Source organism: Camellia sinensis, chromosome 4 (assembly GCF_055761805.1).
Source record: "Camellia sinensis isolate YWXY chromosome 4, ASM5576180v1, whole genome shotgun sequence".
In the NCBI taxonomy this organism is placed as follows: Eukaryota; Viridiplantae; Streptophyta; class Magnoliopsida; order Ericales; family Theaceae; genus Camellia; species Camellia sinensis.
This window is the reverse complement of record NC_138964.1, coordinates 139,691,275-139,706,373: the sequence shown is the minus strand read 5'-3', so window position 1 is coordinate 139,706,373 and position 15,099 is coordinate 139,691,275. Positions and strand designations below refer to the sequence as shown.

At 36.2% G+C, this 15,099-nt stretch overlaps 2 protein-coding genes across 2 annotated transcripts; one reads left to right on the top strand and one right to left on the bottom strand.

Moving 5' to 3' along the window:
• The first annotated feature begins 206 nt into the window (after positions 1–206).
• Positions 207–9,885, top strand: LOC114265364 (vignain). Its single transcript, XM_082923671.1, has 5 exons — positions 207–309; positions 7,743–8,072; positions 8,577–8,812; positions 8,878–9,018; positions 9,384–9,885. Exons 1-5 carry the CDS (start codon positions 207–209, stop codon positions 9,645–9,647), a joined length of 1,074 nt encoding a protein of 357 aa, XP_082779797.1. The 3' UTR covers positions 9,648–9,885.
• Positions 9,886–9,965: 80 nt separating this feature from the next.
• On the bottom strand, positions 9,966–13,294 carry LOC114265372 (peptide methionine sulfoxide reductase). Its single transcript, XM_028206168.2, has 2 exons — positions 12,646–13,294; positions 9,966–10,832 (listed from the first exon to the last, which is right to left on the bottom strand). The coding sequence occupies exons 1-2, from the start codon at positions 12,979–12,981 to the stop codon at positions 10,578–10,580; spliced, it is 591 nt and encodes a 196-aa protein (XP_028061969.1). The 5' UTR covers positions 12,982–13,294; the 3' UTR covers positions 9,966–10,577.
• Positions 13,295–15,099: the final 1,805 nt, after the last annotated feature.

The window sequence follows — 15,099 nt, the reverse complement described above, 5'->3', positions numbered from 1 at the left end:
CCCACCCCTAACCTCCATCATTCTCATACCCTATCTTGGTATTTCTTTGCATTATTATCAATTGATTGTTGATGCCCACAAGGAACATTCAACTTCTTTCATTTATTATCACTTGTATGTTTCTCCAACTTCCAATCTCTATCTTTAGATTCACTCTTCTATATAAGGCACTCTCAATAGTCCCCCTTACTTCCCATCTTGTGACAATGGACTTGAACAAGTGTTTTTTAGTTGTTCTCTCTTTGGCTTTGGTTCTTGAACTTGGTGAGAGTTTTGATTTCCATGAAAAGGAATTGGAGACTGAAGAGAGTTTGTGGGATTTGTACGAGTGGTGGAGGAGCCATTGTTGGAAAATTTATAAATTTATAAAGAGGTAGTTGTGAATTGAAATAGACTCCATTTTGAATGAAAGGGTGTAACCTTTCATGGTGTCTTTTTGTTTTAAAAGAAGGGTCTCTATTTTGAATGAAAGTGTGCAAACCTTTCATGGTGTCTCTTTATTTTAAAGGAAGAGGTATGTCCCTTCTTCATACCTTTTCTATTCAATTTGAATAGGTGCCAACAAAGCCTATATAAAGGCAGCCCCATTCCAATTTTGAGGATTCCGAAAATTCATTTTCCTTGCCTTCATTTTGCTCTCTTGCGTCCTTTATTCTTCATATTATTTTAGGGCAATCAAAGAGAGTATAGATCGCAGGTTTGGTTCGTTGAACAAATTTATTTGAAGTGCTTCTATAAATTTGTGAAGATCATTGTATCCTGGGAGATAGACGCCATTCAACCGTAAGCACCGTAGCGGGCCGAATCTGTCTTAAGGACAGAGTGTCACACACTCGACTTGGTCTTAATTTTAATTCGGTTCAATAAATAAATCTGGTATGTTATTTATTTATTTTGTTTGAATTTATTTCTAGTTATTTTATTTTACACAGAAGATTGTTCCAACAATCTTAAGACAGATGGAACAATCTTCTGTGTAAATAAAATAAACTGAAATAACTCAAACAAAATAAATAAATAACATACCGCATTTATTTCGTTGAACCGAATCAATAATTTAAGACCAAGTCGAGTGTGTGACACTCTATCCTTAAGACAGATTCGCCCCGCTACGGTGCTTACGGTTGAATGGCGTCTATCTCCCAGGATACAATGATCTTCACAAATTTATAGAAACACTTCAAATAAATTTGTTCGGCGAACCAAACCTTGTGTTCTAATACTCTCTTTAAATTTTTCCTAAACTAGAATGAAGATCAAAATGTAAGATAAAATCTGGACAAACAAAAAGGAACAAATAATCACTAATATCCGGATACTAGAACTGCTGGAAAAATTTGTATTTATAGGCAACCAAAAATAGATCCGAACAGGCACCACTTTATAAGTGAAAAGGTGCACACCAAACATTAATCAATGCACTCAACAATTGAATAGATTAACTGCTAGCAACCGTAGCAGTTAATTACCTGTTTTCAAACAGCCCAAAAACCCGAATCTGTTAAGGCCTATAAGAACCTTTTGAGGTTGGGACTATATTAAATAAACCATTGAAATAAATATATAGTAAACAATTAGAATATATATATATATATTAAACTAATTGAATGTATATATTAAACTATTTGAATAGTTTATTAAATAAATGAAAATGTACAAACTTTTAGGAAATCACTAAGGAACCTAAAATTTGAATTTAGAATTAAATTAAATTCCTACAATTACAAATTTTAGGAAACCACTCAGGAAACCAAAATTTGAATTTAGAATTAAATTGAATTCCCACAATAATTTTTATTAAAAAAATTCAAATGAATTTTATCTAATAAAAATTAATGTAAGACCCGAAAACGACGTCAACTCCCATTCACTCATAAATGGTTTTGACGTTCCGTCTTCACCTCTTTGGACCCACCCCAAAAGACGTTTGGGGTCCACCCAAATTGGGCTAAATAATATGCCTATATAAAACTATTTTTTCCAACAATCCCCCACATGAATGGAAGTTGACGGAGAGAAAAATGCAACAACATGATCTAAATACAGAGAGTACAGAAGTTGAAAATATTCTGCAAATGATAGGTAGCTTTTGGCTTTGAACCTTCCCTTGTGAGACACTATCGGATTTACTAGCTAACCAGTGAACACGATGTCTTGAACTGTTCAGCCGTTTGTGTAAACCAAGACAATAGAACCCACACAGTATATTCCCAGACACAGTTTAGTTCTCACTATTGTGTTCATTGTGGCCCTGAACAACCTGGTCTTTCATGAGTGCTCTAAAGACTTGTAGCCCTTCACAAATCTTATAGAACCGGCCCAGTTCACACTCACATAGGTGATTCTTATGAAAAGTATCCTGCCATACTCAACTAGGTTTACCTAGATATAAGAATCATTAAAAGTATTACTTAACCTAAATCGCTGCAGACATCACTTATTTCATCATAGAAATGGGTAGGAGTTGGACTCCACAGTGATCCTTCTGAGTCAATCACAACTCGGTTGTCCCTTTGAACCTAGATCTTGGGATCTCCAGTCAACTAGGTTGGGTTGCCGTTGTGGTAACTCTTATTTAATAGGCTTAAGTCCCATTCCCCTCGATGAATTTTCAACTAACTCTCTTGCTAACCCTTGGTTAGTGGATCCGCTATGTTGTCTTTAGACTTAACATATTCTTAGGAACTGACTTTAAAAGATGGCAACAGAAAATGTTGTTCTATCTTACAACTCTGAACCTGGCTCGTTTTCTCCGTGAAGATGCTCCTATCCTGAAAGAGGATGAAACCGACCGGCAAGTGGTTGCTGCGGTTGATGCTTGGAAACATGCCGATTTCCTTTGCCGGAATTATGTCTTGAACGAACTTGACAACACATTATACAACGTCTACAGTCCAATTAAGACAGCAAAGGAACTTTGGGAATCGTTGGAGAAAAAGTACAAAACGGAAGATACCGGCTCAAAGAAATTTGTGGTTGGCAGATTTTTAGATTTTGTAATGGTTGATTCAAAAACTGTGATCAGCCAAGCTCAAGATTTCCAACTCATCCTGCATGACATTCACGCAGAAGGTATGTCTCTCAGTGAATCCTTTCAAATTGCAGCCGTAATTGAAAAATTACCAAAAGGCTGGAAGGAATTCAAAAACTACCTCAAACACAAGCGCAAAGAAATTTCTATGGACGAGTTAATTGTGCGTTTGAGGATTGAGGAGGACAACCGCAATTCGGAAAAGCGGGCTGGTAAGCTTCCTATGGAGTCTAAGGCAAATGTGGTGGAACATGCTTCAAAAACCAAGAAACGAAAGTCTTTTGGAGAAAGTTCATCACAAGGCTCTAAAGGGGGGGAAAATAAAAAGTACAAGTTTAATGGCAAATGTTACATCTGTGACAAAGAGGAACATCAGGCCAAAGATTGCCGTAGCAAAGGCAAAAGCAAAAGAAGAACAAGCAAGAAGCCTGCTCAAGCCCACATGACCGAAGTGGATGATATTTCCAATGGTGTCGATGACATCAATCTTTCTGCAGTTGTTTCCGAGGCATATATTGTCGGAAATCCTAAAGAATGGTGGGTGGACACTGGTGCTACTCGCCATATCTGTGCCGACAAAAAGATGTTCACATCTTATTCTATAGTGGACAATGGTGAACAACTTTTTATGGGCAACTCTTCAACTTCCAAAGTTGAAGGACAAGGAAAGATTATACTCAAGATGACATTTGGAAAGGAACTCACTCTCAACAATGTGTTGCATGTACCGGATATTCGCAAGAATCTTGTTTCCGGATCTTTGTTGAGTAAGAATGGGTTTAGGCTAGTTTTTGAAAGTGACAAATTTGTACTTACTAAGAATGGGATGTATGTAGGAAAAGGTTACATGTCTGATGGCCTTTTCAAGTTAAATGTAATGACCGTTGTACCCTCAGTTATTAATAATACTACATCTTCTTCTTACTTGCTTGAGTCTTCAAATTTATGGCATGGTAGACTAGGACATATTAATTATGGATCTTTGCGTAGATTAATTAATATGGAATGTTTACCTAAATTTAACATTGATTCAAATCATAAATGTGAAATTTGCGTTGAGGCAAAATTATCTAAAACTCCTTTTCATTCAATTGAAAGAAATACGGAACCACTTGAATTAATTCATAGTGACATTTGTGATTTTAAATCAATTCAAACCAGAGGTGGAAAAAAGTATGTAATCACTTTTATAGATGACTATACTAGATATAGTTATATTTATTTAATTCGAACCAAGGATGAAGCTTTGGAAACTTTCATTCAATATAAGAATGAAGTTGAAAATCAACTTGGTAAGAAAATCAAGAAACTTAGAAGTGATAGAGGTGGTGAATATGAATCACCTTTTAGTGAGTTTTGTAAAGAACATGAAATAATTCATCAAACCACCGCTCCTTACTCATCTCAGCAAAATGGAATTGCTGAAAGGAAAAATAGGCCTTTAAAAGAAATGATGAATGCCATGTTAATTAGTTCTGGATTACCTCAGAACTTGTGGGGGGAAGCAATACTTTCTGCAAATTATATTTTAAATAAAGTAGCCCGAAAGAAAATAAATCAAACACCTTATGAATTGTGGCATAGAAGAGTACCATCTTACAAATACTTAAAAGTGTGGGGGTGTTTGGCTAAAGTGGCTATTCCTAGTCCTAAAAAGACTAAGATAGGTCCTAAGACCATTGATTGTATTTTCATTGGTTATGCCAAGAATAGTAGTGCATATCGGTTTTTGATTCATAAATCAGAACATTCCGAAATGCATGTAAATACTATTATTGAATCTCGGAATGCATCTTTCTTTGAACATGTATTTCCGAATAAGATTGGACAAGAGACTAGTAATAAGAAAAGATCTTTTGATGCTATTACTAGTAATGATCAAGAACATGATCAAGAACAAGAGTTAGATCAAAATGAAGAAGAGGAACCTAGGCGTAGTAAACGTGCTAGAACCTCAAAATCTTTTGGTCCAGATTTTCTAACATATATGGTAGAAAATGAGCCGTTAACTTTTAAAGAGGCTATGTCCAGTCCTGCAGCTCCTTTATGGAAAGAAGCTGTCAGCAGTGAAGTTGAATCCATCTTGCAAAATCACACTTGGGAACTAGTGGACTTACCACCAGGTTGTAAACCTCTTGGATATAAGTGGATTTTCAAAAGGAAAATGAAAGCGGATGGATCAATTGACAAATACAAGGCAAGACTTGTAGTCAAAGGATTTAGACAAAAAAGAAGGTCTTGATTACTTTGACACGTACTCATCGGTTACTAGAATAACATCCATTAGAATGCTAATTGCCATTGCATCTCTATACAATCTAGAAATTCATCAAATGGATGTTAAAACCGCTTCCTTAAATGGTGAGTTAAATGAAGAAATTTACATGGAACAACCAGAAGGGTTTTCTGTTCCAGGGAAAGAAAAGAAAGTGTGTAAATTGGTTAAATCGTTATATGGTTTAAAACAAGCACCAAAGCAATGGCATGAGAAATTTGACAAGGCAATGATGTCAAATGGATTTAAAATTAATGAATGTGACAAATGTGTTTATATTAAAAACACAGATAAAGGTTATGTCATTGTATGTCTTTATGTAGATGATATGCTCATCATAGGTAGTAATAATGATATGATTAAAACTACCAAGAAAATGTTGAATAAACATTTTGACATGAAAGACATGGGCATTGCTGATGTAATTCTTGGTATGAAAATTACTAAAACATCAGAAGGATATGCTTTGTCACAATCTCATTACATTGAGAAAATACTTGACAAATTCAGCAAAGATGATGATCATCTTGCTAGAACTCCTGTAGATATTAATTTGCATCTTTCTAAAAATGTACAGGAAAGTATTTCTCAATTAGAGTATGCCCAAATTATTGGGAGCTTAATGTACTTGATGAACTGCACCCGCTTAGATATAGCTTATGCAGTAAGTAAATTAAGTAGATATACGAGTAATCCGGGAGTAGAACACTGGAAAGCAATTATAAGGGTTCTAAGATATCTCCGATTTACTCGTAACATTGGGCTGAATTATACTAGATATCCAGCAGTACTTGAAGGATACTGTGATGCAAATTGGATATCGGATACTAGAGACTCGAAGTCCACCAGTGGGTATGTCTTTACTCTTGGTGGGGCGGCTGTATCTTGGAAATCTTCCAAACAGACTTGTATTGCTAGGTCTACTATGGAATCTGAATTCATAGCTTTAGACAAAGCTGGGGAAGAGGCAGAATGGCTTCGCCACTTCCTTGAAGATATTCCAATATGGCCAAAACCGGTGCCTGCTATATGCATACATTGCGATAGTCAATCAGCTATAGGTAGAGCACAGAGTCATATGTATAACGGTAAGTCACGACACATTCATCGTCGACATAACACCGTACGACAACTACTCTCTAATGGAATTATTTCCATAGAATATGTTAAGTCTAAAGACAACATAGCGGATCCACTAACCAAAGGGTTAGCAAGAGAGTTAGTTGAAAATTCATCGAGGGGAATGGGACTTAAGTCTATTAAATAAGAGTTACCACAACGGCAACCCAACCTAGTTGACTGGAGATCCCAAGATCTAGGTTCAAAGGGACAACCGAGTTGTGATTGACTCAGAAGGATCACTGTGGAGTCCAACTCCTACCCATTTCTATGATGAAATAAGTGATGTCTGCAGCGATTTAGGTTAAGTAATACTTTTAATGATTCTTATATCTAGGTAAACCTAGTGGAGTATGGCAGGATACTTTTCATAAGAATCACCTATGTGAGTGTGAACTGGGCCGGTTCTATAAGATTTGTGAAGGGCTACAAGTCTTTAGAACACTCATGATAGACCAGGTTGTTCAGGGCCAAAATGAACACAATAGTGAGAACTAAACTGTGTCTGGGAATATACTGTGTGAGTTCTATTGTCTTGGTTTACACAAACGGCTGAACAGTTCAAGACATCATGTTCACTGGTTAGCTAGTAAATCCGATAGTATCTCACAAGGGAAGGTTCAAAGCCAAAAGCTACCTATCATTTGCAGAATATTTCTAATTTCTGTACTCTCTGATTACATCATGTTGTTGCATTTTCTCTCTATCAATTTCATTCATGTGGGGGATTGTTGGAAAATTTATAAATTTATAAAGAGGTAGTTGTGAATTGAAATAGACTCCATTTTGAATGAAAGGGTGTAACCTTTCATGGTGTCTTTTTGTTTTAAAAGAAGGGTCTCTATTTTGAATGAAAGTGTGCAAACCTTTCATGGTGTCTCTTTATTTTAAAGGAAGAGGTATGTCCCTTCTTCATACCTTTTCTATTCAATTTGAATAGGTGCCAACAAAGCCTATATAAAGGCAGCCCCATTCCAATTTTGAGGATTCCGAAAATTCATTTTCCTTGCCTTCATTTTGCTCTCTTGCGTCCTTTATTCTTCATATTATTTTAGGGCAATCAAAGAGAGTATAGATCGCAGGTTTGGTTCGTTGAACAAATTTATTTGAAGTGCTTCTATAAATTTGTGAAGATCATTGTATCCTGGGAGATAGACGTCATTCAACCGTAAGCACCGTAGCGGGCCGAATCTGTCTTAAGGACAGAGTGTCACACACTCGACTTGGTCTTAATTTTAATTCGGTTCAATAAATAAATCTGGTATGTTATTTATTTATTTTGTTTGAATTTATTTCTAGTTATTTTATTTTACACAGAAAATTGTTCCAACAGCCATCACACGGTGTCTAGGAACCTCGATGAGAAGCACAACCGATTCAACGTGTTCAAGTACAATGCTCACCATGTTCACAACGCCAACAAGAATGATAAACCTTACAAGTTGAAGTCGAACAAGTTTTCAGACATGACGAACCACGAATTCAAGAGCGCTTATGCCGGTTCGAATGTTAAGCACCACAGGATGCTCTGGGGGAGCCCTAAAGGGAATGGGACTTTCATGTACGAGAAGGTAGATACGGTCCCCCCATCTGTCGATTGGAGGAAGAAAGGTGCAGTCACCCATGTAAAGGACCAAGGACATTGTGGTAACGCTAATTGTTCATTCCCCAGCTGACCTTCTACCAAATCGTGAATCATTTTTCTAAAATAGTGAATCATTAGATTTAGTTCATTTAACGTAACCATGTATTAATATAACTAAATTGAATCTATGTATATACAATAACCTCACATACATCAATATCATCAATTGAATTTTTTTTGGCAAAACGGCACCGCTTTATGCGTAATGCAAACATAACTGAATTTCAGTGAATCGTAGAAATTGTATTCTTTTGGGTATGGCTTATAAGCTGACTTTTTTTTTTATTACGAAAAACATGCATAAAGTAAAGAGGTGATGTGATTCAAATAAGCCAATAAACTAATAAGCAAATTTACTTATGGTGTTGCCAAATGATGAATCATAGTGAACATCAATTAAATTGTACGATCCACTCAATTTAAGATTCAACATGATAAATCAAATCGTTTTATTTGAAATTTGTATCAAACTGTGAATTACAAAATTCTAACAACCATGGTTACAGGTAGTTGTTGGGCATTTTCAACGGTTGTGGGCGTTGAAGGAATAAACCAAATCAAAACAAAGAAGCTAGTTTCTTTGTCCGAGCAGGAACTGGTTGATTGCGACAACAAAGAAAATGCAGGTTGTAACGGAGGCCTAATGGATTTAGCTTTTGAGTTCATCAAGCAAAAGGGAGGAATAACAACCGAGGAAAACTACCCTTACAACACTGCAGATAGAACTTGTGATGTTTCGAAGGTAAACTAAAAATCTGCTGTTTTTCTTTCTGATGTTATGGGGATAAGATTCGGACGGTTTTGCAGGAAAACTACCTGGTAGTATCAATTGACGGACACGAGAACGTTCCCGCTAACGATGAGGATGCGCTGATGAAAGCAGCTGCCAACCAACCTATATCTGTCGCCGTAGACGCCGGGGGTTCTGATTTCCAGTTCTATTCAGAGGCAAGCAAGTTTATGACTAACAAGTTGTAGGTGCAAACGCAATGAGTTTGCAATTTTAGAGATAAATTTTTAGATAGTTTAATGATTGAGAAAAATTGGTTATCAGTCTTGCGTGGTTTGTTGAATGAAAACAAAATCATTCATCAATTATTGACATGATAGTTACTGGATAAGGACATTTTGGGTAAAGGACAAAACATGACACTTGACACAATAACTCAAGTGTACACTTTATATAATACAGAAAGGATATACTAACAAAAAATGTCAGTGTTGGAAACAGTTCTTAGAAAGTCATTGTGAAACCGAGAAAACAATACTATATTATTTCCTAAGTTTTGTTGAGTACTTGCTATATTTGGCAGGGGGTATTTACCGGAGGCTGTGGCACGGAGCTGGATCATGGGGTGGCGATTGTGGGCTATGGAACAACCCTAGATGGAACCAAATACTGGATAGTGAAGAATTCATGGGGAACTGAATGGGGAGAGAAGGGCCACATTCGAATGCAGCGAGCCATCTCTGATGAAGAAGGCCTGTGTGGTATAGCAATGGAGGCTTCGTATCCAATCAAGTCCTCCTCAAACAACTCTAAAGGACCTCTACCCTCCCCCAAGGACGAGCTCTGAGCCTCTAAATCACATTTAGCTTTACCTTTGATCTCTGTCTCAGCTAATATTCTTCTCTGTTAAAGTTTCATGTCCAGTTATTCTTTTTCATTTTTATAGGGATTGAAGCTGCGATAATCCTCACATAAACATATCAAATTTGAATCACAAAATTTGGTGCCAGTTACATGCTATGTCTGTTAAAGCTCTGTTTGGAGCTCAGGATGACATAAATCCTCCTTAATATTTTCACTTGCAATCATTTTAAGCAATTGAAAAAGGTTGACACATTTATCCAAAATAAAATAAAATAAAAAACAAAAGAAAGAAAGACAGAAATTTGCAGCAATAAGGTATGGCCAAGGAATGAGAACTTGACATTTACTTTTAAATTGAATTTTCCCATAAATTATATTACTTTAAGAAATAAATCTAGTTGACATTTATATTTCAACTAAACTATCACAACCATATATATATATATAGGTTGATGCTAGTTTGCAACAATTACTGGTATCACAAATATCTCAAGTTACTTCAATTATGGGAAACCACCTGCTTTTGGAAGGAACAAAGGAGAATCATTTCCAATGTTTAAAAGCAGAAATGATCAAATTTCTTCGAAGTTTTTTTCTCAAACAAACATATATTAAGATGCACGGCATATTGGAGGTGGCAACTCCTTAATTGTAGACATTTAACATTACACATTAGGCCGAGACTCCGATGCTCTTGTTTGTAAACTAAACAATTCATGTCACCATATAATTAGTAGACATGACACGTAAAGATACGAAACAAGCTGGAAAAAAAAAAAGGACACAAAACAAGAAATACAGAACCGATGTATGTCTTAAATGTCTACAAGATCTAAGACTCGGAACAAAGTAAAACCATATTGCCAAATGATAAGCAGAATCAAGTTTTGAATGGGTTTAATTACATACTTTGTCAACCGTAGCATCGGATGGGGTCGTTGCAGCCCTTTGAAGCCGACTGTTTACAGCCTCGGCCTCCACCTTTTTCCAAATATTGCTGGTGGTACTCCTCTGCTCTGTAAAATGTCTTTGCTGGAAGAATTTCAGTCACGATCTTGTTATCCTTAAACTCCTTCTGCTTTGCTTCCATTGATTCTTGTGCTAAACGAGCCTGCTCCTCGTTGTAATAGTATATCCCTGAACGGTACTGTGTGCCAACATCTCCACCCTAGCACATGAAATGTCATTGCATGATGAAACTTTGGTTTTGCATATGAAGAGCACTTAAGTAACATAAGCTAGTAAACTTAAATTCTCCATGCAATTTTAAATTATTAGAAATGTTCTCGAGGCACCAAGGTCTTCCAAAGCCAAAGGGCAAGAAAAAGTAAAATGTGAAATTCATATCTGTAAATCTTTTCAATTGGTATATGCATCAACAAAGTCAAACATATATATATTGTAACTTACAAATTTACAATAATAAAAAAGCTAATTGTAACTTACACATATATTGTAAAATTCAAAATACATGGAACAAAGCACAAGAGATGTCAATTGCAAGTAAAAGGCTAAATATGTATTAAGAAGCCAAAGAAACCATTACTTGAGGCATACCAAATTGAGATTTTCAAGCCTACCTGCTGATCGACAACAAACTTAGCTCAGTTATTTGAGTAATGGTGGCAATGGCTTAGAGATTAAGTCCAATGCCCAAATCACATTGGCTAAAGTTTTTGGTGCTAATTTGAGCACCTACGTAGCAAATGTAAATTCCCCACAGCAATTCTTTCTATGATAAAACACCAACAAATGCCTGTGCTTTTAATCTAATTTCAACTGAAAACTGCCGGGTGGATGAAATGCTTTCTTCTCGGGGTCTTGGATTTGATGTCTAGTTTAGTTGTGTTTGTTTGGAGGGGTTAGGTCATAGGATTGGATCATATATCCTGCTCAATCCTAAATCCCACGCTTGAATACAACAGTAAATCTCCAAATTGATAATTCCTCCAGCCTTAATATCCCGCATATAGAAGGACTATTCCTATGGGAGGGGTAGATACAAAATGGGGATTGAGGGAAGTCCCGATTAAGTGGTTAATAAGATTAAAACATCCTCTAAATATATAATGATTACATCATATGAATGAAGTCCATGTCTAGTGATTCCAAACAAACATAGAAATGATAGAATTCTACCAAACTCCACTTAATCCATCAAGGACATTCCAAAAGTCATATAAGATACATTCTACTAAACTCCACTTAATCCAAGGGCATTCTAAAAGTCAAATAAGATACATCATCATAAAGACTTAAGAAACTCAATACTAAGTAGGTGTTTGACATGCATTAAAAAAATATATTTTTATTTTTAATTTTTATTTTTTTTTATATACATACACGTATTTGAGTCACATTAATCAACATCTATCAAAATGTATCAACGTCTCCTCTCTATTTTTCTATCCACTTTTTCTACATATTTTTTTATAAAAAATTAAAAAACTACACTTATTTAGAACATTTCAAACCACTTCTAAAATCTCATGTAATTTTATTCTAACCAATCAAACATTTCTCAATTAGCTAGTTAACATTTTATTTAAAAAATTAAAAAATCACTAAAAAAAATTACAAAATTACAAAAAAGTTCAAATTATATAAAATAAGTATTTCTCTCCATTAATCATACTTTTGGCATTTAGTGTATTTTTTAAATATTTTTTTCACAAATATTATATTTTTTAAGTATATTTATATTAAGTGTGTCTAAAAATTTTAAAAAAAAAATTACTTTACGGAAAATAAAAAAAATAAAATTTTCTAAAAATTATTTTCTAAAACCAGACCCAAACGAAGTGATTAATTTTTTTCTATTCATATTTTAACCCCAAAAAAAAAAAAAAAACAACAACAACAACAACAACAACAAATGACTTTCACCAGAAGAAATCAAGTACTAAACATAGATTAGTAAATCAAGCATTCGGGTGTATATATATATATATATATAGAGAGAGAGAGAGAGATTAATTTACCTGGCGATTGAGAGTGGTGGGGTCATGGCGAACCCAGAAAACAGAGAGGAGGTTGGTGTAGGGGCAAAGAGAAGGGTCGAAGTGGACCCGAACCACCTCAGAGTGGTTGGTGGTTCCGGTGCAGACGAGCTTGTAATTGGGATCGGGTACATGACCCTGAGAGTAGCCAACCTCCGTCTTCACCACACCCTCCACACGCTGGAAGGTCAGCTCCACACCCCAGAAGCACCCGGCACCGAACTGGGCCAATTCCAGACCCGGTTCGATCGGACTGTCTGGATCCGCTTCCAGCGCCCGATTGGTGGTTGTTCCGATTCTGGGATTGTTTTCTGCCATTGTTGGTGCTAGTCTGTCTGGTCGCTTCTGCTCTTCTCCTTCCTTCTTCCAAAACCAACTGAATTTGTGGTGTTTGGGTAGTTCGCGTGTTGGTTTTTTTATTTTATTTTTTACACTAGAAGACAAATTTTTTGTAAAATAAAAAAAATAAATAAATTCAGACAAAATATTACATTTAATTTCATAATTATTTCTTTTTTTTTCATAAACATTACATCTAACCAAAAAAAAAAATCAATTATCACCTCAAACATCAAAAAAAGATTTTATACAATAATATCATATAATTAAAAAAAAATTACATAAAAATCTACTTTCCAAACACCCATATATATGAATCAATTTAATGAGTAATACATTCACTGGCTGAACCTTACCGTGCAGGCCGGTCACATTCATTTTTTTTTAAGAAAAAAAAAAACGAGTAAATTACAATTTGATTTGTTTTCTCACTTTGACCGTTTCAAGTTTTTATTTTTTTTAAGTTAACTTAGGTATAAAGTTAAATGAAAAATTATATATTAATGATTTTACTATATATAATTTACATATCTATAACAAATTTAAATATTAATATATAAATATTTTTTTATGTCATATAACAGCTAACCTGACATTTTTTATATAATTTTAAATAAAAACTAATTTTAGTAGTAAATTGAGAAAAAAAAATTGAAAATACAAGTCTAAAATGGAAAAAATAAATGAATAAAAATCAAGAGCCAAAGTAATAAAATAAAATAAAATACAAAAACCAAACATAATAAGAGCAAAGTGTAATTTATCCCCAAAAAAAATATATGAAGACATTTTTAGAAATTTCCATATATTTATGAGTAATTCCCCCTAGAGCACACACTTAATGAACACTAACACTTTCTCAGTGCACACATCAAAAATAAAAATGTTCTTAATATACATCTCTTTATTTCAATAATGCTCTTATTTCTTATTTTCAAAACATTTTTTTTTCCCACCCATTCTTCTTCTATCGAAAAACTTACAGTGTCTTTTGTCATTGTTGCCATTATTATCATCGCCACTCTCAACCTTCCATTGCGACCATCCTCATCCCCTAAACTTTGTGACCATCACCGCTATGATCCCAACCTTTACAAATCTTTCTATCACTATGAACTCAACGTCAGCAAACCTTCCATTTGAAAGGGGTGTACGTAATCGATTCCGAGAGAAAAAAAGACATAGTAGGAAGGTTAATGACTTTAAAGGAAGTGAAAGGAAGGTGATTACTGAGTACTCTCGAAGTATGGTCATGTGGTGCTCCATGATATTATGATTGATGGAAAATGTGAGATATTATGGGTCTGTTTGGTAACGTTTACGTTTTCAGTTTATATTTACAAAAATTTTATAAACTGGTTTTTGTTGATTTTTTGTTTATTTAAAAAAAAACATAAACTACAAACGCGTTTGATAATTGACAAAATATTTTAAAAAATTTAAAATATAAAAAAGAGTGAGAAATGGCAAGTGATGGCAAGTAGCGACGGAAGACGATGGTAGAAAGTGGTGACGGTGGGTGGTGGTGGGTGGTAGCGGGTGGATGGATGGGTGGGTGACGGTCGCGGGTGGTGGGTGGTAGCGAGTGGGTGGTGGTGGTGGGCGGATGGCGGGTGGTGTTAGGTGACGGTGGCGGTGGCGGCGGGTAGATGGCGGGTGGTGGTGGTGGGTGGTGGTGGGCAGTGGTGGCGGTGGCTGGTGTTGGTGGCAGGTGGGTGGTGGTGAGGCGTGGTGATGGTGGGTAGGTGACGGTGGTGGGTGGTTGGTGGTAGCGAGTGAGTGGTAGTGGTGGTGGTGGTGGTAGTAGCGGGTGGTGGGTGGCGGATGGCGAGTGGTGGTGGCGGTAGGTGGGTGGCGGTGGCGGGTGGTGGTGGTAGGTGGGTGGGTGGTGATGGCGGGTGGGTAGTTGCTGGTGGTGGATGGTGGTAGCGGGTGGGTGGCGAGTGGTGGTGGCGGGTGGGTGGCGGGTAGTGGTACCGGCCGGTGGGTGGTGGCAGTGGTGGCGGTGGCTGGTGTTGGTGGCAGGTGGGTGGTGGTGAGGCGTGGTGATGGTGGGTAGGTGACGGTGGTGGGTGGTGGGTGGTAGCGAGTGAGTGG